Source organism: Herpailurus yagouaroundi, unplaced genomic scaffold (assembly GCF_014898765.1).
Source record: "Herpailurus yagouaroundi ecotype Mexico unplaced genomic scaffold, PumYag 215, whole genome shotgun sequence".
In the NCBI taxonomy this organism is placed as follows: domain Eukaryota; kingdom Metazoa; phylum Chordata; class Mammalia; order Carnivora; family Felidae; genus Herpailurus; species Herpailurus yagouaroundi.
This window is the reverse complement of record NW_024412446.1, coordinates 9229675-9251764: the sequence shown is the minus strand read 5'-3', so window position 1 is coordinate 9251764 and position 22090 is coordinate 9229675. Positions and strand designations below refer to the sequence as shown.

At 54.0% G+C, this 22090-nt stretch overlaps 1 protein-coding gene across 1 annotated transcript in view; it reads right to left on the bottom strand.

The window, feature by feature from the left end:
• Positions 1-22090, bottom strand: part of RPH3AL (rabphilin 3A like (without C2 domains)) — a 111482-nt gene that overhangs the window by 68462 nt on the left and 20930 nt on the right. Inside the window, 2 exon segments of the mRNA XM_040455470.1 lie at positions 19669-19798; positions 21749-21892. Coding sequence (XP_040311404.1) covers positions 19669-19798; positions 21749-21892 — 274 coding nt within the window.

Sequence of the window (22090 nt, the reverse complement as noted above, 5' to 3'; positions counted from 1 at the left end):
TCTGATGGGGGAATGGGCTACTTCGGGCAAGATGAAGCTGCCAGGCTGGCTGTGAGGGCCCAGATGCTGCCCCACCTGCCCCTCATCCCCGCTAACTCTTCCTGGTCCTGCTTATCCTCAGCATCACCTCTCAGGCCCCAGATGGAGTGCCCAATTTGTATCTCTTTTCCAGACAAACGTGGGAAGCAGCGTGCGTAAGACCTCCACTCCTCTGAGAGCGGTTTTGTCAGGGTCCTTGAACACAACCCTCCGAAAATCCCCAGGGCCTGGTGTGCACCTCAGAGCTCGCTCGGCACTGAGCCAACCTCCCGAGGGAAAAGGAGGATACGTATGGTCGATGGAGTCCTACCATCAAGCTTTTCGTAAGCTCTGAACACAGCCTGCTCCCCGCTGCCTGGCTCTGACAAGTCCTGCAACTTGAATCCCTGAGCCCTCATTCGCTCCTTCCAGCCTAGGGGAAGACCTCCTTGCTTCTGTGCCCTGCTTGCCAGCCTGGGTTCCCGGAACTGACGGCGCCTGAGCCGTGCCTGAGCGTATCTTGCCCCCAGGCTCCGAGCCACGGGTCCACTGTGCTCCACCTGAATCCCCGGGAGGGAAGGGGCTCTGGCCAAGGGTCTCTCAGGACTGCCATGTCACACGGTGGCCTGCAGCCTCCAGCTCCCCTCTGTCAGGAGGGAGTCAGGGCAGGGAAAGGCCCAGGTGGTAGAGGGAGCCGACTTACATCCAACTTGCTCCCTGCTGCGTGGTTACTTAGAATTACGACTCATAATAACGATAATGGCCACCATTTATTGGGCACTTTATTCCATGCCTGGCTCCACGCTCAGTGCTCAACACGCATTATCGTTATCACATTCAATCTCGTTTACGTTCAACACAGTCCTGTGAGGGTGGTTTTATGATCTGAATGTCATGGATGAGGAATCGAGGGCCCAGAGATGTTGGGTAGCTTGGCCAGGTTGATGCTACAAGGAAGTGGCAAAGCCAGGGTACGGACCCAGGTCCGTCATAATAAAAGCAAGAGCTTATATAATACGCACTGCATGCTGGGCACGGCATGAGTGCTTTACCTGGATTATTCATTTAACGATGACGGGAGTGGGGCGGACGGCTTAGGTAACTGGTCTGGGGTCACACACTTGTCTCAGTCTGGACTGCGGTCCTGCTCCCAGCCCCACCGCTCGCCTGTGCCCTCTGCGACCCCCTACTTACAGGGCCCAGGAAACGGACGTCACTGGGAAAGAGCAAGTGAACAGAGTGGTCCTATGAACAACGGTGGCCTGAAAACAAACGGCAGCTCACTTTCTGAGATACACAGCTTCCATGCCAGGAACAAACACGAGGAACTGGAAGTCCCAAAGCCAGTCCTGGCCTCCCTTGGCCCAGCCATGGCGGCAGAATCTACCTCTGCTGCCCAGAAGTCCTGGGTCCAGGCCTCTCACAGACAGTTTCTGACTGGGGGGCATGCCTGCCACCTGGTAGAAATTTGGCTCGGGTTCCGTTAAAGGAACCTGGCTGAGGAAGAGACTGGACCTTTTTTTTTTTTTCCTTTTTGTCCTCACCTCCAGCACCTTGAAAATGCCCTGCGCCTCTCAGCAGCCCCTGAACTAATGGCTGCAAATAGGCTTGGCTCCCTGGGGGCTGCCACAAAGCCACACCTTACAGGAGGGTACCCGCGGTGATCAGCACTGGCCACGCTAGGAACCCTTGGCCAGGTCTGCCCCACAGATCCTAGCTCAGAAACTCTGTGGTCCCAGGGCACGTGACCAGTGTGGGCCTGACCCCACCAAAGATGCTGAAGTCACAGCCCCGCTTGCGGAAGGCTTGAAATCTCCATGGGAAGGCGAGGCAAGAGGCTCCTGCTAAGCCTCCACCAGCCCTTTCCCTAGAATCTGGTGGGCAGCAACGTTAGCTACAGGCCAGGAGCATTCAGCAAGCACTTCCCAAGGCCCCGCTACCACCAGGTCCCGGACCAGGCTGCCCGCACAGCGAGGCTTCCAGGTGAGGGGCGGAAAGAAAAGAAAACACCCGCACATACACCTGACAACCCCGCTCCTCGGCCCCCACCTAACCCTCTAGCTCCTCCAAGCCCACCCCCATGCCTCAGTGTCTGCTCCTAACACCCTGGATACTTCCACGCCTCCATGCTTTTTCCCAGGCTCCCTTTGTGCCTAGAGAACTTCTGTGTATCCTTCAGGCACAATGCAAACGTCTCCTCCCTCAAGGCTCCTTCCTGGATTTACCCCCGAGGGGAGCACTAGTTACTGCCTCCTGTGCACAATGAGCTGACATTTCTAGACTGATGACTGCATCATACTGAAATGGTCTCTCCCGTGATTGTGCCCCCCTCCTCCGACCATGAGTCCTTGGAGAAAAAGGACCTCGTTCCCATTCAAATGCCCAACTTTAGCAGGTAGCTGGCATGAATGAAGTTGGCCAGGAAAGGAGGGAGGGCCTGAATGACAAGCACAGTGTGCCCCAAGGCTGGGATGCCACTGCTTTCAAAGAGGGGACAGATCAGATCTGGGTTTCAGAAAAAGTACCTCTACCGAATGGTTCAGTCACCTTCCTGATCCATCTGTCCTCTGAAGTCTCAGCAAAGGTTCTTTTTCCAGACCATTCCCGGATGACTATGGAATTCCGGCTCCTAGCTGGATAAGGGAGGTGAGGCAAGGAAGGGCTCCAGGGTCATTCTGAGGCTGCTGATGGGCAGTGGTGACGTTAACGGGGCGTGGTGAGGGGCGGGGGGGGGGGGGGGGGTAGGTAACTGGCTTTGGACACGCTGATCTTTGCAGTGTGAGCAGACTCCCTTGGAAGAGCTGCCCAGAGGTACTTGATACACAGGACCAAGGCTGGGGAGGAAGGCCAGGCAACCTACAGAAGAGGGAGGGCTGGAGCTTGGGAACTCAAGGGGAGTGGAGAGGTCTCACAGACCAGCGAACTTTCCATATTGATCTGTGTGCTGTCTACTGTCGATTTCACCACCCCTGGAAGGTGCTTCAGGAGGGCTGAGGCTTTGCCTGCCTCGTTCCCTGTGGGAGCTCCAGAACCCGGACTGTGTCCTACGTGCTCAATAAATGTTTGTTCAATCTGAAGGGGAGTTGAACACCTGGATTCTCAGTGATGGAGCTGGTGGAAAGGGAGAGCAGGGTAGGGGAAAAGGCTGCCACTGAGGCCAGTACCTGGGGAAGGCACAAGATGACCCGGAGCACTGCCATGGGGCCCGAAGCTGGATGCAACCGCCAGCCGTCCAACAAACTCGTTGCTCAGCCAAAGAGACCAGGGTAGGAAGCAGGGAAGGCTCGGGGAGGCTGGGGAAGGCTGGTGGGGGTCCGCCAGAAGCCAAGTCGGCAGGAACTGCCTCCTGGTTAAAGTCGGGAGACCCCACCCATCCCCCAGCCCTGCCCCCACTAACTCAGCATGGCACATTTCAGCCCCTCAGGAGCCCCACCTGTCCCTGGGGTCTGCACTGCCTTCTCTGACTTTACGGGATTATCTTAAAGGTCAGTTTGTGTGAAAATACCCTCTCCCTCCAGTGCCTGGGACATAGCAAATATCTTTGAAGCCAAAAAATACCTGTTATTGGGACTGATTTTTTTTTTTTTCCTTGAAAAATACAGCAGACTAGACAAACATCCTAGGGCTTCAAGGAACAGCAGCACTAACGATCAATGAGGGGCCCTGGTGATGCGCAGGAACAGAGCGCCAAGGAGAGTGGCCACCGGCCTGGGCCAGGTGGAGTCAGGCCCAATCCCTGGGTATTTCATTTATGCTGCTAAAGGCAGCAGCTTGTGCCCAGGGAATGGACTGAGAGCCCTGGATATCATGTGGGGGCGGTGAGACTTCATTCCGCAGGCAGTAGGGAGCCACGGAAGGCACAGGGAGGAAGGAGCAGAGAAGCAGAGCATGATCTGGAAAGCAAATGAGATGCTAGGGCAGGCCATCAGGAGCTGGGTGGGGAGGCTCTGTAGTGCCAGGCGCTCAGGCCTCTCTCCCTGGCAGGCCCCATCCACACTCCTGTCTGCACCTGGAAACTCAGCAAGGCAGATGTGGTTCCTGGACCTTGAAGGAAGGGGTCTCTGGAAGGCCTCCCAGGCTCAGTTTGCCCATCTGTAACCTGGGAGACCATCCCTCCCACAGAGGGTGGGATGACAGGGTGAGGGAAGGGTTTGGAAGGGAAGTCACAGAGCCTCCCAGCCCTCCTGTGACAAAGGCCTGATTCTTGGTTCAGAAGCCCAGCCTAATGGGAACCACAGGAGGAGAGTCAGCTCCCCACTCTCTCCTCAGCTGCTCCCATCAGCACGAGAGGCGATGGGGGAACAGAGGACTGGCTAAATCCACCTCGAGTTAAGGTCAGTGAATACCAAATAGCCGTGAGGGAAATGTCGCAGGAGAAAAACAGAGGCCATTTGAGAGCAATGAAGAATCACAGGCCGTCTGAAGTGTGGCAGCTGGCAGGGTGCAGCCGGAGAGGTGAGGGCCACACCACTGCCTGGAAATGTCATTATCTGTTATTTACCACAACAGAGGACAAGAAGCTGCACAAAATTACTGTTCCTGGTAACAGCCGCCGAACAGATTTGCCAACACGGCTTCCTGCTGCCAGCGTTCTCTCAAAGCTACGCTGACCAGACCCGGGCCAAAGAGCCACTGAGCTCAGATGGCAAGGGGCCCAAGGGGCTGCTGGACGTGTGTCCTTGGGGAAGAGGCCTGGCCAGGGTCCCCAACACCCCAACCCAAACCTGCAGAAGCTTTCACCCACTCGATGAGGAGCTGACCTCACAGTGACTCTGGTCCATACCCCCGGCAGACCCCCTACATACGTCCTGTCACCCAGATACCTCAGAGGTGTGACAAAGCAGGTTGAAGCCTCAGGCTCACTCTGCGATGGGTATGCTTCAGGGGGGGGGGGGGGGGGGGGCCCTGGGGATGGGTGCTACACCCTACTATGGATGGCCCACTCTAAGGGCTACACACTTAGTCAATACCCTTGGTACCCCATTGGCAAGCTGGCACCAGGCAGCACCTTCCTTTGGGGGTCTCCTACATGTCTTTAGCTCTCTCTACTTCCCACAGGATATGTGGGCAAAGTTCTGAACCAAGCAGTGAGAGCAGCTCTCTCTTGGCCTATTTCTCTATCTGGAAAATGGGTATAATCACTGTCTTTTGCGTACCTACTTCTGGCGGGGGTGGGGGGCTTGCCATGAGGGGCATATGGCGTCAGAGAAACATCAGAGGCAGAGGGGCTCTCAGAAGCACATGCCAACCCCCACACTGGCTTCCCCCTGCTAAGAGGACACGGATGCAATCATAGTCTGAGCCAAAGCAGACCGGGAAACTGATGACGGCTTTAAAGCAACAAGCCGAACTGTATTCGGGAGGCTTGAGAAATGAGGTTTAGCTCTCAGCTGCCGCTCCCTGATCTGTGAGGCCAGCGCAGCCCCTGGGGACCAGGTTCTGGGGTGGCAACACGACAAGGGCTGACTAAGCCTGAGCTTCACAGAAGGAAACTGCTGGAAGGGCCCGAGAGACTCTTTCATCCAACGGTTTCCTTTCACAAGGGAGGACAGAGGCCCAGAGGGGGAAGGGAATTTTACCCGGGATCCCAGCAGGGATCAGAACAGAGCTGTGGCTGTGGCTGGGTCTCCCGATGCGGGGTCCACTCGCTGCAGGTGAGCGAACAGTAGGCGGGTAGCGCCGAGCAGATGCGCATGTACTTCACCTACAGATTTAGGCCCCACGTCCCCACCCCAACCCACGAGCCGTGTCCATCCTCTGATTCCCTTCTGGGAAAGAACCTGACCTAAGGCCTTGACTGGATTTCAGGCATAGGGGAGGGGGGGAAGCCTGAGCAGAGGAAAGCCAAAGGAGCTAACCGGCAAAGCCGCAAAGCAAGCGGCACGTGGCCCTGGGAGAGGTGGGACGGACAGAAGGGGCCAGAACTAACGGGGAGCAGGGGGAGAGATGTCCGGAGTGAGGGGTGGGCCCAGCGTCCTGCCCCGGTCCTGATCCCCGGCGGGTGTGTGAGCAGCCCCAGAGGGGCCACAGGTAAGTGTGAAAAATTCCCTTAGATCACACAGCTCCTAAAGATGGAATTAGATTGCCAGGTATAGACCTGAAGCGGGTGGAGGGGGTGGTGGTGGGGGGGTAATCTTTGATGTTATTAAGTGGAAAAAAAAAAGGGAAAATTACAGAGTAAAGAGCCTATTACGGTCCCATTTAAAGTTACGTATGTAGGGGTGCCTGGGTGGCTCGGTCGGTTAAGTGTCCGACTTCAAGTCAGGTCATGAGCTCACAGATCGTGAGTCTGAACCCCCCATGTTGGGCTCGCTGCTGTCAGCGCAGAGCCTGGAGCCTGCTTCGGATCCTCTGTCCCCCTCTCTCTCTGCCCCTCCCCTGCTCACGCTCGCGTGCTCTCTCTCTCCCTCAAAAACAAAGAAGCATTAAAAAAATAAAGTTATGTACCTACGTACATCTGTGTGTGCTCGCATGCCTGTGGACATAGAAGGGTGTGCAGAACACAAACACCCAGGCTGCTTAAGGATGGGGCTGGGCAGAGTTGAACTGTATAGGCTCTATACCGTCTGAGTTTTAGAACACAGCCAGGCATTGTTTCTAAGAGCTTACCATATACTTCACTCATTCCAACCCTCTCACCACCTTGTGAGGCAGGGGCCATTGTTATTCTTAATTTCCAGGTGAGGAAACGGAAGCAGAGAGGAAACTTGCCCAAGCCAGGCAGCCCAAAGTCAGGGCCCTTAACCTCTATGCCACGGTGAAACGTACTTCTTAAAATTCCAGGAAAGTAGAACCAATACAAGTAAGGGGATACCATCTTATTGAATTCTTTAGTGCTCTGGAGCCCCAGCAACAACTCTGGCCCCCACCAACACGTAACAGGGAGGAGAAGGAAATCACACCCCTTCTCACGCCAGTGGCCTGGTGCCCTGGGTCGGGGCTAACAGGTTAGGACAAGGGTTGGCATACTTTTTCGGTAAAAGGTGAGAAAGCAAAGGTTTTACGCTCTCTGTCACAACTACTCAACCGTGCCGCGGTCAAGCCTAAGTAGCCATATGTAAATGAGTGGGCGTGGCTTGTCCAACAGACTTCATGGACACCGAAACTGAAATTTCGCATAATTTTCACGGGTCACGAGATATTCTTCTTCTGATTGTTTCCCAACCATTTGCAAATGTGAAAACCATTTTAGCTCAAAGATTATACAAAAAAATGGGTTATCAAGTGCCACCCAGCGCTCAGGGCCCTGGTGCAGGAGAGGAACAGGGCAGGATGCTTGGAGTAGGGCTCCAAGGTGCACAGCCCGGGACAGGACAGGAGTCGTGAATTCTGGAAACACAGTCGGGGTAAAGCCGGAGGTGCCGGTACTGGCAGTCAGGGCTCAGGGTAAAGCCCGAGTTCAGGCACCAAATTTCAGCTCTCAGATGGAGCACTCAGATGAAAAGCCCTGAGCTCTTGTGGCCCTTCGAAGGCAGCCCCACAAGGGCCAGTCAGGAGGATGGGGTGGTGCCTCCCTCATAGCTTAAGGGGCTGGGCAGGGGAGAACCACCCCTCCTGGAGGCCCAGCTCTCTCCAACCTTCTAGGCCCCCAACGCCCTACTGGGCAGCTCCCCTGCCATTTATATGGATCAATCCTTCTCACTGTAACTCCGCTCACACCTGGGTGACCTGACTGTATGTAGCAGGTGCCCAGTGACCCTGGTTCACTTGCCGTATAGACAAGCCCTGATGTTTCACAAGCATGACACCCACATAGGAACAAGAAGTTGCAGAAATGTCTCCAGGAGGTCATTTAGGCATGTTCAGGGGGAGAATACAGCCGCCCCCCCCTACCCTCCTGCCATGTACGTCTTCTCCTCAACCCAGGCCTTCACTTTCTCCCATACCAATTCGGTTGCCCCCCACTTCCCACCCCCGACATCCACCTCTGGACTGCCCATCTCCCTCCAGGGACCCTCTTCAGATCCACGGCCCGGAATCCTGCCCACAGACCACGAGGTCCCCATGGCTTCCCCAAGTGACCTCAGTCCTCTCTGCATCAACAAGCCCCCCAGCCCGTCCCCATGCCTGCTGCCGCCCCAGCCACACCCTGCACGGCAGGCCCTGAGCAGAGGCGCAGCACACGGGGCAAGGCCATCAGACCCTGCCACTGACCCTCATGTGGCCAGGCAAGGGACTAACCTCCACACACTTGTTTCCTCACCTGCAGGGTGGGGATCATGACCTCCCAGGGTGGCTGGTAATTAATCGAGCTCTCAATCACTGGCGGCTTTTGTTATTTGTAACTCATTAACTGTCTTTCGAGTCTCCATCCTGTTGTCCCTCTCTGAATTCAGGCCCTTGCTATTGCTACTTGAGTAATGCAGCATCCAGCAGGCTCTCCAACCCACTACATCTTCCCTCCTCCAAATCTGCCCCTGGATGTCATCCCCAAAGACCTGCCTGGGTGTCATCCCCTGCTGTGCACCCTTTGATGGCTTTGCTGCCTACAAGATCCTCAGCAGCCTGGCCCCGTTCTTTCCCTCCCCGCTCTTCCTCCTTCCTCCACCACCCTTCCCCTGACCCACCGCCCCCCACCAGCTACAGCCACCAGCCCCAGCTCTTCCTCTCACCCTGCCCCTGCAGAGCTCCCCGGCTCCTCAGTGCCCACCCTCCCAGGTCTAGGCCTGGCCGAGAACCCGCTGCACTCAGCAGCCTCTCCCAGGGCCCTGTGCTCCTGATCACCCCACACCTCTGCCTACACGCTTCTCTCGGTGCTGCACTATCTGTCGCCGGCGGTGAGCGGGGCTCGGCAGGAAGGTGGACTAAGTGGGAGAGTCTCCGGAGGGCTGCAGGAAGGCACCCAATGGCCATAACCCCGGTGTCTCTCTGGGAAGCTCTGGGCTTTGATGTCAGGAGGCTGCGTGGTTCCCAGGGGCCACCCTCGCTCGCTCTCTCGCTCAGCAGCTCTTCTGCTGCCTTTGTCCTGACGACCCTGAAGGTCAGTGGCACGACAGGGTGAACAGAATGGACTCTGAACTGCACAAAACGGCAAGGAAGAAGCTAGGCTCGGGGAAGAAAAGTCGTGGCGCAGCCTCCAGGACGGCCAGAGAGAAGTGTGCCTTAATGGAGATATTCTGTTCCTTAGATTCCGGAGCAAGGCAGATGTTCCAAGATGCTGTGCGGTGTCTGGTCCAATCCTCCGATCTTGGCAACGGCAGCCAAGTCGATTCCTGCCAAGCAGCCTGGGTGACGCATCGGCAGCCAGAGCAGGCCCGCAGGGCAGACGAACGAAGTGACTTTCCCAGGGAATTTAGGAAACATGAGTAGTTGAATGAAAAAATCCATCTTTGTAATGAGGCACACAAACGCACGTCTTCCACATCTGAACTGGGTCGAGGAGGAGAGAGGACACGGGGAGGCCAGTCTGGAGGCAGCTCGGATGGAATGAAACGGTTGCTGCTTTTGTGGCCACACCGAGGGACAGAGCCGCTGGGGGCTGGGTTAGGAAAGGGAGTCGGGGACGGGGACACGTGGACGTGGACGACCTTCACTGGGAGTCCACACGGCAGGCAGGCTCTGCGAAAAACCGCCCCCTCCTAAACCTCATACACCTCTGGTGGGATTTGCGAAAATGGTGCAGCCACCATGGAGAACAGTTTGCCAGCTCCTCAGGAAATCGAACATAGAACTATCACATGACCCAGCAATTCCACTTCTGGAAAGAACTGAAAGCAAAGCCTCGAAGAGAGAGTCGCACACCCATATTCATAGCAGCACTATTAACAACAGCTACAATGCGGAAGCAACCCACATGTCCATCGACCTAACGGATCAACAAAATGGGTTACATACACACAGCAGAATATTATTTGATCTTAAAATGGCAGGAAATTCTTTTTGGGGGGGGAGGGAGAGAGCACGTGCATGTACATGAATGCAAGTGGGGGAGGGTCAGAGAGAGAGAGAGAGAAAATCTTAAACAGGTTCCATGATCAGCATGGAGTCCAACATGGGGCTCCATCGCACAAACCATGAGATCATGACCTGAGCTGAAATCAACAGTCAGACATTTCACCAATTGAGCCCCCAAGGCACCCCCAAAAGGCAGGAAATTCTTACACATGCTACCACACGCACGGACCTTGAAGACAGTATGCTCAGCGAAAGAAGCCAGTCAGAAAAAGACACGCACTGTATGATTCCGCTTATACGAGGTACCTAGAGCAGACAAACTCATAGAGACAGAAAGTAGGTTGGTGGATGCCAGGGACAGGGCAGAGGGGTGAGGGGGTGCATAGGAGTTAGTGATTAATGGTACAGACTTTCAGTTTTTCAAGAAGAGAAAGTTCTGGAGATAGTGGCGGTGATGGTAGGACAACAATGTGAATGCACTTAATGCCCCTGAACCATACACTGAAAAAGGGTTAGGGGCCCCTGGGTGGCTCAGTCGGTTTAACATCTGACTCCTGATATCAGCTCAGGTCCTGATCTCGTGGTCATCTGATTAAGCCTCAGGTCAAGCTCTGTGTTGCCCATGGAGTCTGTTTGGAATTCTCTCCCTCCCTCCCTCCCTCCCTCCCTCCCTCCCTCCCTCTCTCTCTCTCTCTGCCCCTTCCCTGCTCACGCACTCTCTCTCAAAATAAATAAACATTTTTAAAAAACCATTAAAATTAGGGTGCCTGGGTAGCTCAGCTGGGTAAGCATCTGACTCTTGATTTCATCTCAGGTCATGATCTCATGGTTTGTGAGTTCGAGCTCCACATTGGGCTCTGTGAGCTGACAGCAAGGAGCCTGCCTGGGATTCTCTCTCTCCCCGCCTCTCTCTGCCCCTCCCCCACTGGCATGTGTGCTCTCTCTCTTTCTAAATAAACATTTTTTAAAAACCTGTTAAAGTCATCAATTTTATGTTACGTACATTCTACCACAAATTAAAAAACATGTTTTTTAATTGCCCCCTATTTTGAGGGACTCAAGTTAATTCAAGGAGCGGGGGGGCAGCCCCCCACTATGTGGGCCCAACAAGGGCCAGACTAGAGATTTGAAGGGTCATTTGTGAGGCCCTCTGCCTCCCCAGATTCCTGGCCGTTTTCCTTCTGTTTCTCCCTTGTGCCCGGCACTTCCCCCCACAGCACCTCGTCCACGCACCCTCTTGGCCTGGGACACTTTCTTTAGATCCGACTTCAATTTCTCGTCATGGTCCCAGTGCAAATGTCATCTCATAGAGGCCCACGCTGTGCATCCAAAACAAAGTCGCTCCTTCTTACTCCCTCCCCCCACGCTCCCCATTTCTGCCTGCAGCTTTCCGAAATTATTGTATTTAGTCGTTCCCATCCATCTCACCTGTCCAGGTCATACACTCCACGGAGGGGATGTAGGACCGCAGTTCACAGCCAGGATGCTCAGAACCAGCCTGCCTGGTTTCAAATCCTGTCTCCGCATCTAACTAGCTGAGTGACCCTGGGCAGGGTTTAACCACTCAGTGCCTCAGTTTCCCCACCTGTAAAAGGGTGATGATAACAGTGCTGCCCCACAGGGCTGTTAGGAGGACTGAATAAGCTAATGCGTGAAAAGCCCTCAGAACCGTGTCCGGCACGGGAAAGTGAGGCAAGTACTGATGCTCAGTGTTACCAGCAGGGCTCACGAGGGGCGGGCTGCCTCCTGCCTCGTTCATCACAGGTACCGCCAACCCAACACACGCAGCAGGATGAATGAGGGACAGAGTTCTGCAGAGAGGCAGCGCTTCATGCAAGTCCATTTTCATTCGCAAGGACAGGCCTAGGGCGCTGAGCTGACTCCAAAAGAGGGGAGGGTCCCCGAGAGGGCCGCTCTTCTCTTGCTCGCACGGGCCCTTGGCCGAGGTGGGCCCAGCTCAGCCCCAGGATTTAGCTTTTGCCCTGGGAACATCCTGAGAGCATTCAGGCTGCCCCTGAAGGTCCTGGGGAAGTGGCTCAAAAAGGTGTTTCCCCCAGTGGTGGTTGGGGCAGCCAGCCAGCCACGCTGCTGGCACCGGGCAGAGTCCAGGTGGGAGGGCGGCCCCCAGACAGGGCCACCCGGGTGTACGCAGGGTCCCTGAAGGCATCTTCCATGCTAACACAGGCACCCCCTCTTTGACTTTAAGCGACTTCCCCTGTATCCTTTTTTGCCTATCTTTCCTCCAAAGCGTTTATTTATTTTTAATATTTTTATTTTATTTTTGAGAGAGAGAGCAAGCAGGGGAGGGACAGAGAGAGAGCGGGACAGGGGAGCCAAAGCAGGATCGCTCTCAGCACAGAGCCCGCCCGACGTGGGCCTCGAACTCACAAACCGTGAGATCACGACCTAAGCCGAAGTCCGACCCTTAAGTGACTGAACCACCCGGGCGCCCCTCCTCCCAAGTATTTGTAATTTTACCTTTTACATTTAAATCTATATTCAATCTAGAATTGACTTTTGTGCCTACTATGAGGTAAAAGTCAAGATACATTTTTTTTCCATGTGCATATCCAAATAGCTTTGCATCATTCATTCAAGAGACCATTCTTTTCCCTCTTGCATCTCAGTGTCTATTGTCATAAATTGGGCTTTTTATTTTCTCTCATTTTTGCCTCAGATGTATGGACATGCTGATTTTTTTACATGTATATTAAACTTGTATGCAATAGCCTTGCTAATAAATTCACCGACTAACTGTAATCATTTGTATTTATTTACTTTTTAACTGTTCATTTATTTTTGAGAGGGAGAGAGAGAGAGAGGGAGAGAGAGAGACAGAGCGTGAGCAGGGGAGGGGCAGAGAGAGAGGGAGACAGAATCCGAAGCAGGCTCCAGGCCCTGAACTGTCAGCACAGAGCCCGACGCGGGACTCGAACCTGTGAACCATGAGATCATGACCTGAGCTGAAGTTGGACGCTTAACCGACTGAGCCACCCAGGCGCCCCGTAACCATTTGTATTTAGATTCTTTCAGATTTTTCTAGTTGCATAATCATGTTCTTCAGAGATAATGACGGTTTTAGCTATTCTTTTCCAATCCTTGTACCATACGTTTCTTCCCTTGCCTGATTGCGCTGGCCAGGCTTCTAGCACAATGTTGGATAAAGATACATAGCACTTGTCTTATTCCTGATTTCAGAGAAAGTTTCTGATATTTAACCACTGAGTATGTTTCTTCTTCCGTGTTCTCTACAAAGATAGCCCTGCTTCTCCCAGGAAGGGAGATGAGGTGGCTGCTTTGGTCTGAAGAAATGAAGGAGTGGCAAGCACGGTGCAGCAAACACCCCCGGGGAACCCAGCTCCCCACTACCTGGCTGGGTCACCCAACTGGGCCACATGACCTCAGACGAAGCCCCCTGCTCTCCTTACGGCTTTGTCCTGAGGCTCAAAAAGTTTTGCGAAACAGCTTTATAAACCCTAAAGGACATCACAAAGTGAGAAAGACACGGCCTCGGCCTCGGGGCCCACGGTTTGCGAGAGCGAGGATGGCCTGAGGGAGGGTGTGGGAGACCCTGAGCTGGGGCGTGTGGTGTGTGGTGTGTGGTGTGGGGGTGAGGAGGTATGCGGGGGAGGTGTGGGGGGATGTGGGGACTGGGGGGTGTGGGGGAGGGCAAGGAGAGGGAGACAGGCAGAGGCCCTGGGCCGGGCCTGGGGCTGGGACCTTAGAGCAGAGGTTTTCAAACCCAAAGAGAATGAGCATCCCCTGGAGCCCTTGTTACACACAGGTCAGCGCCCCCACCCCCCAGGGTTTCTGTTCAGCAGGTACCAGGGGCTGAATGTGCTCCCTCAAAATTCATGCGTCACCGTCCTAACCCCCACTGTGATGGTGTCTGGAGGGGGCCTTTTGGGAGGTGATCGGGGTTAGATGAGGTCATGGGGATTAGTGCGGGGGGTGGGGGTCACTGCCAGCTCCCCTGAAGGACACACCTCCTCAGGGCCCTGAGCAGGGGCGGGGGGGGGGGGGGGCGGCAAGGAATTGGGTTCGGGGCGTGGCCCCTTCCTGCCGGGCTTCCCTATCCTGTGCAGGATGCGTGACCCCACAAGAAGCTGGATTGTCCCTAAGGGCTTGAAGCAGAGTAGAAAGAGTCCCTCTTTCACATGGACTCAGCGAACACATTACAGAGACCTCTGTTTCATGCGCAAGCCCCTCTGGGTCCGCATTTTGGCCGAGACCAGACAAACCGTGACTGCTTCCCCTGCACAGTGACAACGCCGTCCTGGGCTCAGGTGGGGTCTCCCGCGGCCCTGTCCGCCCCCGCTCCGCCATGGTTGGTGAAGACTCTCAGTCAAACCGAAAGCTGGCTGACTCAGCGCCTAAGCAATCAGAAGCACCAGGGCTCTCTAATTAACCAGCCAGCCCCTTTCCCTTCCCACCACAGCCCTCTGGTAATGAGGGCTGGCAGCCTGGGCGTGCAGACCCAATTACAGAGGGGACATTGCACCAAGGACCGGCATGGGTTCTACCAGCACACTCATTAGCTTGTGACTGCTGAATGCGTCAGGGCTCTTGCTGGGGACAGCTCCGTGTGGCCAGGAGCGCCTGCGCATGTGCCCCCCAGGCTTGGATCTGAACACTTCCCGTGTCGGAGGTCTCCCCAGCATCCCCTCTCTGCAGCCTGCCCACACCCGCACACCTCCCAGCACCCAGGGCTGCAGGCAAAAGGTGAGAAGGTGGCCAGTGGATGTGGAAATAAACAGGGGAAGCTCCCTAGAAATTGGTGAGCCCAGAGGGGAGGGCTCCTGATGCCCCTCATTAGGTCCAGTGCCCTGTTAGAGCTCTCTCAGTCCCCCAGGGCCGCCTCAGTAACCCCAACCACAACTGTAATTAATGATCCATAATCCTTTAACACCCCCTCCAGAGGGCAGGGTCTGTGTGTCTTTGCACTGTGTCCCCAGTGCCTGTACGCACAGACCTACAATAAATATTTGATGGATAAGTGAAAGGAGGACACCGTCCCTCCCCTCCCAGACACTGTAGAGCCCCTGCAAAGCTTTAACTAAACCTTTAACTAGAACAGCGGCTCTAAGGTTAAGTCTGAACCTCCCTCCTGATTCTCTTGGGACTTGGCTGTAAGTGACCACCACCTGGCAGAGTGGCCCAACCCTGGCAGGGGGTCTGCACCTCTGTGGCCATTTCCCGGGGGACCCAGGGCCATATAGACCTGCCTACTCTGCTCAAATGCAGCTTGGCCCTCAAGACACCTCTTCCTTCTAACGAGCCCCATCTCCTTCCAAAGATCTCGGCCCTGCCCCCACGTCTTCCAGTCCCCAGGATCTTGTCTTGTCCCTCCCCCAAGGCTCCCGTTCCCCAGTCAAATCTGATGCCTTCTCCTACGTCCTTCCTTCTTTCAGCCCACTTCTCCTCGTCCTCGGGGCCTGCATCCTTATCGTCCAGTCCTTGCCCAGCCTGTTTCCAGCTATGTGCCTCTGCTGTGCTGTTCTCCCCTCCTCGAAATGCCCTTCACTCTGCTCTCAGCCTCTCAGAAGCCCAGTCAGCTTCCAGGAACCAGCTCCTACAGGCAGACCTCCCCACTGCTCTCCTCCTGGAACCCTGGTCCAGCTGTGTTGAGCATCACTCTAGACAATACAGTGTGCCCACCTTGACTGTCAGGACCTGAGGGAAGTCACTGTTCTAGACACCTCTCCTTTTGGATTCCTCTAACCCCAAATTAGCCCACAACAGTTGTGTAAGTGATTGAGTGTTAGCATTTACATGAAGTACTTGACAGAAACCAAGGCATCTCCCTGCTGGCTCAGGACATCCAACGCTGAAGAGCTACAAAGACATCTGGAAACTTTTATATGACTTATCAGAACTATACGACTAATTGTGGGAGCTCCAATTTTAAGTACAAGAAAACATGAGTTCTAATAAGGAAAATGTGGGGTGCTATGGACTGAATTGTATCCCCTAAAAATTCAAATACTGATGCCCTAACCCCCAATATGACTGTCCTGGAGACAAGGGGTCTTTAGGAGGTAATTAAGGTTAAATGAGGTCGTAACGGTGGGGTCCTGATCCAGTAGGATTGGTGTCCTTATGAGAAAAGAGAGGCCAGAGCTCGCTCTCTGCCAGGTAGGACCCAGTGACAAGCCAGGAGTGTTCGAGCCAGGAAGAGAATCTGTACTAGAAAGTGAATCAGCCGGCACCTTGATCTTGGACTTCCAGCCTCCAGAACTGTGAGAAACAAATTTCTCTTAGGGCAGCTGCGTAGTCCGTGGCATTTGGTTTTGGCGGCCTGAGCTGAGACATAGGGTGTCACTAAATCTATCTGAGATACGTGGAAGGTCAGCTCCATCCTGGGTCTGAACAGCCAGGACCTCGAAGTGGATGAATAACAGCAACAGGTATCCTTTACTGGGTCTTTGAAATGGATCCTGCACTCTGCTAAGGGCTTCTGCCACCTTAGCTCACCTCCTCCTCACACCCACCCCATGGTGACGTAAGAAGCTTCATTACCCCATTTACAGGTGAAGAAACAGAAGCCCAGAGGTTAAGTTCTAGAGACCTTGTACAAGGTCCCGGTGCTGTGGTCGAGCTGGGACGGCAACCCACGCCCATGTGCACAGGAACGGCACCCACTGGCAAGCCCAGGAGGACCACCGCCCCTTTATCACACAGGGCAGACGGAGTGGTCTCTTGCTCCGGCCCATCTGCAGCCTAGGACCTGCTTTCCCTCCCGGGACCCTAGATCACCCTCTGTAACCCGTCCCCGCCTGCTTAGATACAGTGAAAATATGTGACCCCCCCCAGGCTGTGTTGCCTCATCTCCACCCCCACTGTCTCATCCCTAATGACAGGCAGTGCCTAACCGGTCTCCCACTGTCACTTTATCTCCCCCTGCAACCCACTCGCCAGACGGATTAGGATGAGCCGCCAGCAGCTGGGCTCATCATGTACAAAGACAAATCAGATCACATCACACCCTTGCTTAAAACACTCCACTGGCATCCTATTAAACTTAGAACCAAAGCTCAACTCCTGACCTTGACTTTCGAAGCTCTTGTGGGATCGGCACGCCCGCCTCTGCCCCAGGTGCCTTCGTCAGTTCCTTGAACATGCCCCAGCTGGTTTCCACCTCAGGAACTTCATGCTTGCTGCTCCCTCTGCCTGGAACACTTTTCCAACCGGATCTTCCCAGGGCTGGCTCCTTCAGCTCTGAGCTCAGAGCGGCCTTCGTGGTCATACTCCACCACACTGCCCTGCTCTAATTCACGGTGTGTTTGTCTGTTGCCTCTCTTCTCCCACCCCTGGAAAAAATCTCCACGGGGGCAAGGGGTTTGTTTGCCTTTCTCGTTCATGGTATTGTCAGCACCTAGAACGGCCTGCACGTAGGAGGCCCGCTACTGTTTGCAGAATGAATGGATGGATGAATGAGCGAATGACACAATCTTCTCAAGGATGGATGAAGAAAACCTCCAAATGCCCATCGTTCGTCTGTGGCACCCAACTAGCACCCTCTCCTCCACTTCTACCCAGGAGCAACTCCCCTCAGAAACTCAAAGGCCTCCCTGCCTCACCACCCAAGCCAAAACCAGGTCATCAGCCTGCTGCAAAATAAGAACAATTTCAAATGGAAATGTTTCTGGACCAGCCCAGTGCTCCAGGATACCATGGGGCGGGGCATCTAGAAGAATGTTTTGTACCCTGTCCACCCCCATGCAGCTGAAGTCATTCCCCGGGAACGCCACTGTTGCCTAGGAAATGGCTCTCCAAGGACTCTTCAGCAGTCAGGGCAGGAGCCGGCCTCTACAGCAGAGGTCCCAGACTTTTCCAGGGGAAGAGACAAGGCTCTGCCCCCTCGTCATGGCCCCACAAACCTGGACATTTATAGCAGTGGTGGGGGTAGGGGAGCAGAAAGAGGAAATAGGCTGCTGGGCCCCCTTGTCCCAGGCAGAAGTCACAGAATATAACCGAACCTGCCCGAGGGCTGGGAACAAGGCATTCTGAGTCCCTCTGCCTACTACCTATGTTGGTATCTGTTCCAAGGCCACGAAGGGCTTAAGGGGGAGCTGACGCACAAGTGCACCCCACCCCCTGCCCGGCCGCATCTCCACTGTTCTTGGGACCCTTCACCAGCGAATCCACACTCCTTAGCCCAGTTCACCACATGTCACAGACAGGGGAAAAATGACCTTATCTGAAATCCTGGCTTTCCCACTTATTAGTTTGGTATATTGACCTTTTTGCCTCTTGGTTCTCTCGTCCAGCTTTTGAATGCGACTCAAAATGATCTTATCAAGGCTGCCGATGGCCTCCATGTGGCCAAGTCCATGTTTACTTCTTTGACTTCTCTATATTCTACAGTCCTCTTGTTCTAACCACCCCACCCCACCCCACCCCATCCCCGATCTTCTATCCCCTGTTATAATATATTCCCAGAATGTATTACGTCCTGAAGTATTCTTATTTGATCATTATTTGCTTTTGGTTCCCTTACCCAGTGTAATCTCAAGAGAGAAGTTTCCATCTTTGTCTTGTTGACCAAAAGATAGGCTTGTTGACCAACTTTGTCTTGTTGACCAACTCTAGGCTTAAAACACATGGAAGATGGGTGCCAGTAAAACTAGAGTGAAAAACAAAAGAAAGAGGAAGATATAGTAACTTGGGAAAAGTGTCTCTAACCTAGGAAGGCAGTCAAGGGAAGTCCCATGATGACAGCTATGCAGCAACTAGTCTGGGCTGGAGTTAAGGCTAAGTGTCTCGAAGGAAAAAAATGTAGGCTCCATGCCATAGAGAGTAAAATTGAGATGCTAAATAATCCTGAGGATTGGAAGGCACATTATTCTTGGGTCAATAAGAAAAGAAAGGTAATTAGAAACTCCAGGAAAAACAGTTACTTTAAGAAGTTCTGGACTCAAGGCGCCTGGGTGATTCAGTCGGTTAAGCGTCCGACTTCGGCTCAGGTCATGATCTCGCAGTTCATGAGTTTGAGACCCTCATCGGGCTCTGTGCTGACAGCTCAGAGCCTGGAGCCTGCTTTGGATTCTGTGTCACCCTCTCTCTGCCCCTCCCCAACTCACACTCTGTGTGTGTGTGTGTGTGTGTGTGTGTGTGTGTGTCTATCTCTCTCTCTCAAAACTAAACATTAAAAAAAATTAAAAAACAAAAAAAGAAGTCCTGGACTCAATAGGAACCAATTTAATATGTGGCACAATTTAGAATAATCTGTAGAGTATAAGATAAGGGAAAAATCCATTTGACTTTGAAGCAAAAATCATTCTCATTTGAGGGGCCAGGGATTGAGAACAGATCAACAGAATAAGAAGTATTATCCTAGCACACTGGCCCTGAGGTGGATTTTATTTATTTAAAATGACTAATAAAATTTATTGAGTACTTATGTGCCAAATAAGGTTTTTAAGAGCTTTGCATGTAATAAATAATCCTCACAACTTTCTAGGGTACATATTATCGTTATCCCTATTTTACAGATGAGGAAGACGAGACTCAACGTATTAAACAAGTTTTCTGGAGTCATCCAGCTAGTGGAAGAACCCAATTCATACCCGGGCCTGAGAAATCCAGAGGTCCACTCCCCACAGGTGGCCCTAGAAGACAGGCCATTTGACCTAAGGCCTCAGTTCTTCTTGCCAACAAGCACAGGATACTGTGTGCATGCACAGACACACACAGACACGCAGTAGACACTCCCACAGAGCAGGGCCAGACTGGGTAGGCAGAGCAGGGCCTTACCTTCCTGCAGTCTTTGCAGAACACCGAGGAGCTGCCCAGGAAGCCCAGCATCTCCCCACACAGCAGACACTGGGAGAGGCCATTCCCCATCACGTTCCGCCTCATGGTCTCCAGCCGCTCTACCAGCCGCCTGCAGCACAGGACAGAGTCAGATGGAATGTGACCAGAGTCAGGTGGGATGTTTCCTGTGCCCAACCTGACCACTGCCCGGGTGTGGCTGCCACGGGGCCCCAGCGCTGTATCCTGCCCCTTGTGCTACTCCCTCACCTGGGGTACTGTTCCCTGCCCCACCCCTTTCCCAGGCCAGCACTTAATCATTCATTTGCTCGCCAACTATTGAGTACCTACGATGTGCCAGGGACTGGGAATATTGAAGCAAACAAGCCAGAGACAGACACGGTCCCTGCTCTCACAGAACTTATGTTCGGTAAAGCGAGGAAGTCCATGAAGAAGTCAACGTGCAAACTGATTTCAGACAGAGGGCGTGGTATAAAATCAACTAAGTGTGTGGGGAGAAGTCTAAGGGGGACTGTATGCCCAGGCATGTCCAATGGTGATCAGTGACAGCCTCTCTGAGAACGTGTGAACTGACAAGGCCAAACCAGGTAAAGAGCGGGGGAGGGGCACTCCAGGAGGAGGGCAAAGACAAAGGCCTTGGCACCTTAGAACAGCAGGGTGGGTGGTAGGACCACCTCCCTGTGAACCAGCAGGAGCCTGGGATAAAGGGGGCTGGAGGGGCGAGGAGGGGACAGACGACAAGGGTTTTGTAGGTCACAAAATAGAGTTTGGATTATATTCTAAGATCAATATGAAGCCTCTGAAGAGTTTTAAGGAGTGGGGTGATTTGATCCAAGTGACATTTTTAAAAGCTCACTCCAGCTGTGGGTGGAGAGCCAGGACTGGGGTTGGCAGGTGGGGGGGAGGGAGGAGGGTAGTGCAGGTGAGGAAGCCAGCAGGAGGCAGTGGGAGGTCCAGTGAGGGGGGACCAAGACTGGCATTACTGGAAATGGGGCGTGAGGGTGGGGGGTAAGAGGGAGATCCGGGATGATGTAGAGGTTTTGGTTTGAGCAAGTGGGTGCATGAAGAAACTGGAGGAAGAAAGAAAAAGTGATCTTCTCTGAACCTCTGATGCCGAGTGTCCGGGAGCCTCCCCTGAGCCCTGCTAAGCCTAGGATAGGTCACTCGCCTCAGGGCCCCAAGCCCCTCAGCCCACTGTGACTCCCTCCCTTCATGGCGACCCTACAACCCCCACGAAGCTGGTGGCCACTTCTGTCTTATCGGCCATTATATCTCCAGTACCCAGGGGACACTCAGTGGAAACTCCTGAATGAACAAATGGAGGACAGATTGCAGATACGTTGTCTCAACCCCCTCCCCCAGTGAGGAGGATGCTATTTTCCCTCATTTTAAAGAAGAGAAGATTGGGGCGCCTGGGTGGCTTAGTCAGTTAAACATTGGACTTCAGCTCAGGTCATGATCTCACGGCTCCATGAGTTCGAGCCCCGTGTCAGGCTCTGTGCTGACAGCTCAGAGCCTGGAGCCTGCTTCAGATTCTGTGTCTCCCTCTCTCTGCCTCTCCCCCACTCATTCTCTGTCTCTCTGTGTCTCTCAAAAGAACATAAACGTTAAAAAAATTTTTTTAAATAAAGAGGAAGATTGAGGCTCAGAAATATAAAGTCACTTTCCACGAGAGTTATACAGTCCCTAACAGGTGGAGCCCAGAACCAAACACCTAGGCCTCTCTCTCATGGCAACCCTATATTCTCCCCGGAGGTGATCAGGCTCTGCCTGGGGCCAAAGGGGAGCAGACTGCACAGAAGCTGCCTCTACCTACGCGCCCTCCAGAGAGCACTTCTGCTCACATGTGCCTGGGATCACGTGTCCAGGGAGCACTTCTTACAGAGGGGCCTTCTGAGGCTTTGCTGGGCTGGGTCATGCATCTATACCCGGGGGGCACTGGGGCAGAGCAGACTCACTCTGCATGGTGACAGCCAGCACGAGGACCCAGAGTGTTGATCTGACACCAAATGCCTCTGCTTCCCTCTCCTGGATCCCGTCCCAGCTCAGAAGCGGCCCTTACCCAATTCTCTGCTGCTCCAGGACGTCCAGCCGCTCTGCTCTCTGGATCACCTGCAGGATGGCCTCCACCTCGGCGGGGCTGAGGCACTGGTTCTTCCTCTGCTTCTCCGTCTGATAGGTGTGCACAGACCAGCCCGTCTGCAGCCTGGAGAGAGGACACAGCCGGCCTTGAGGCCATCACAGTGCAACCCCAGGCAGCCCTGCCAGATCACGAAGCCCCCCTGGAAACAGTCTGGGGACGGCCCAGGAGCTGTGTGTCAGGAGGAAGGATTCAGGGAACAGGGCAGATGCTTTGAAAGCTGGCTCTGACACCTGCCAGCCACTGGGTCCCGCACAGACGGCA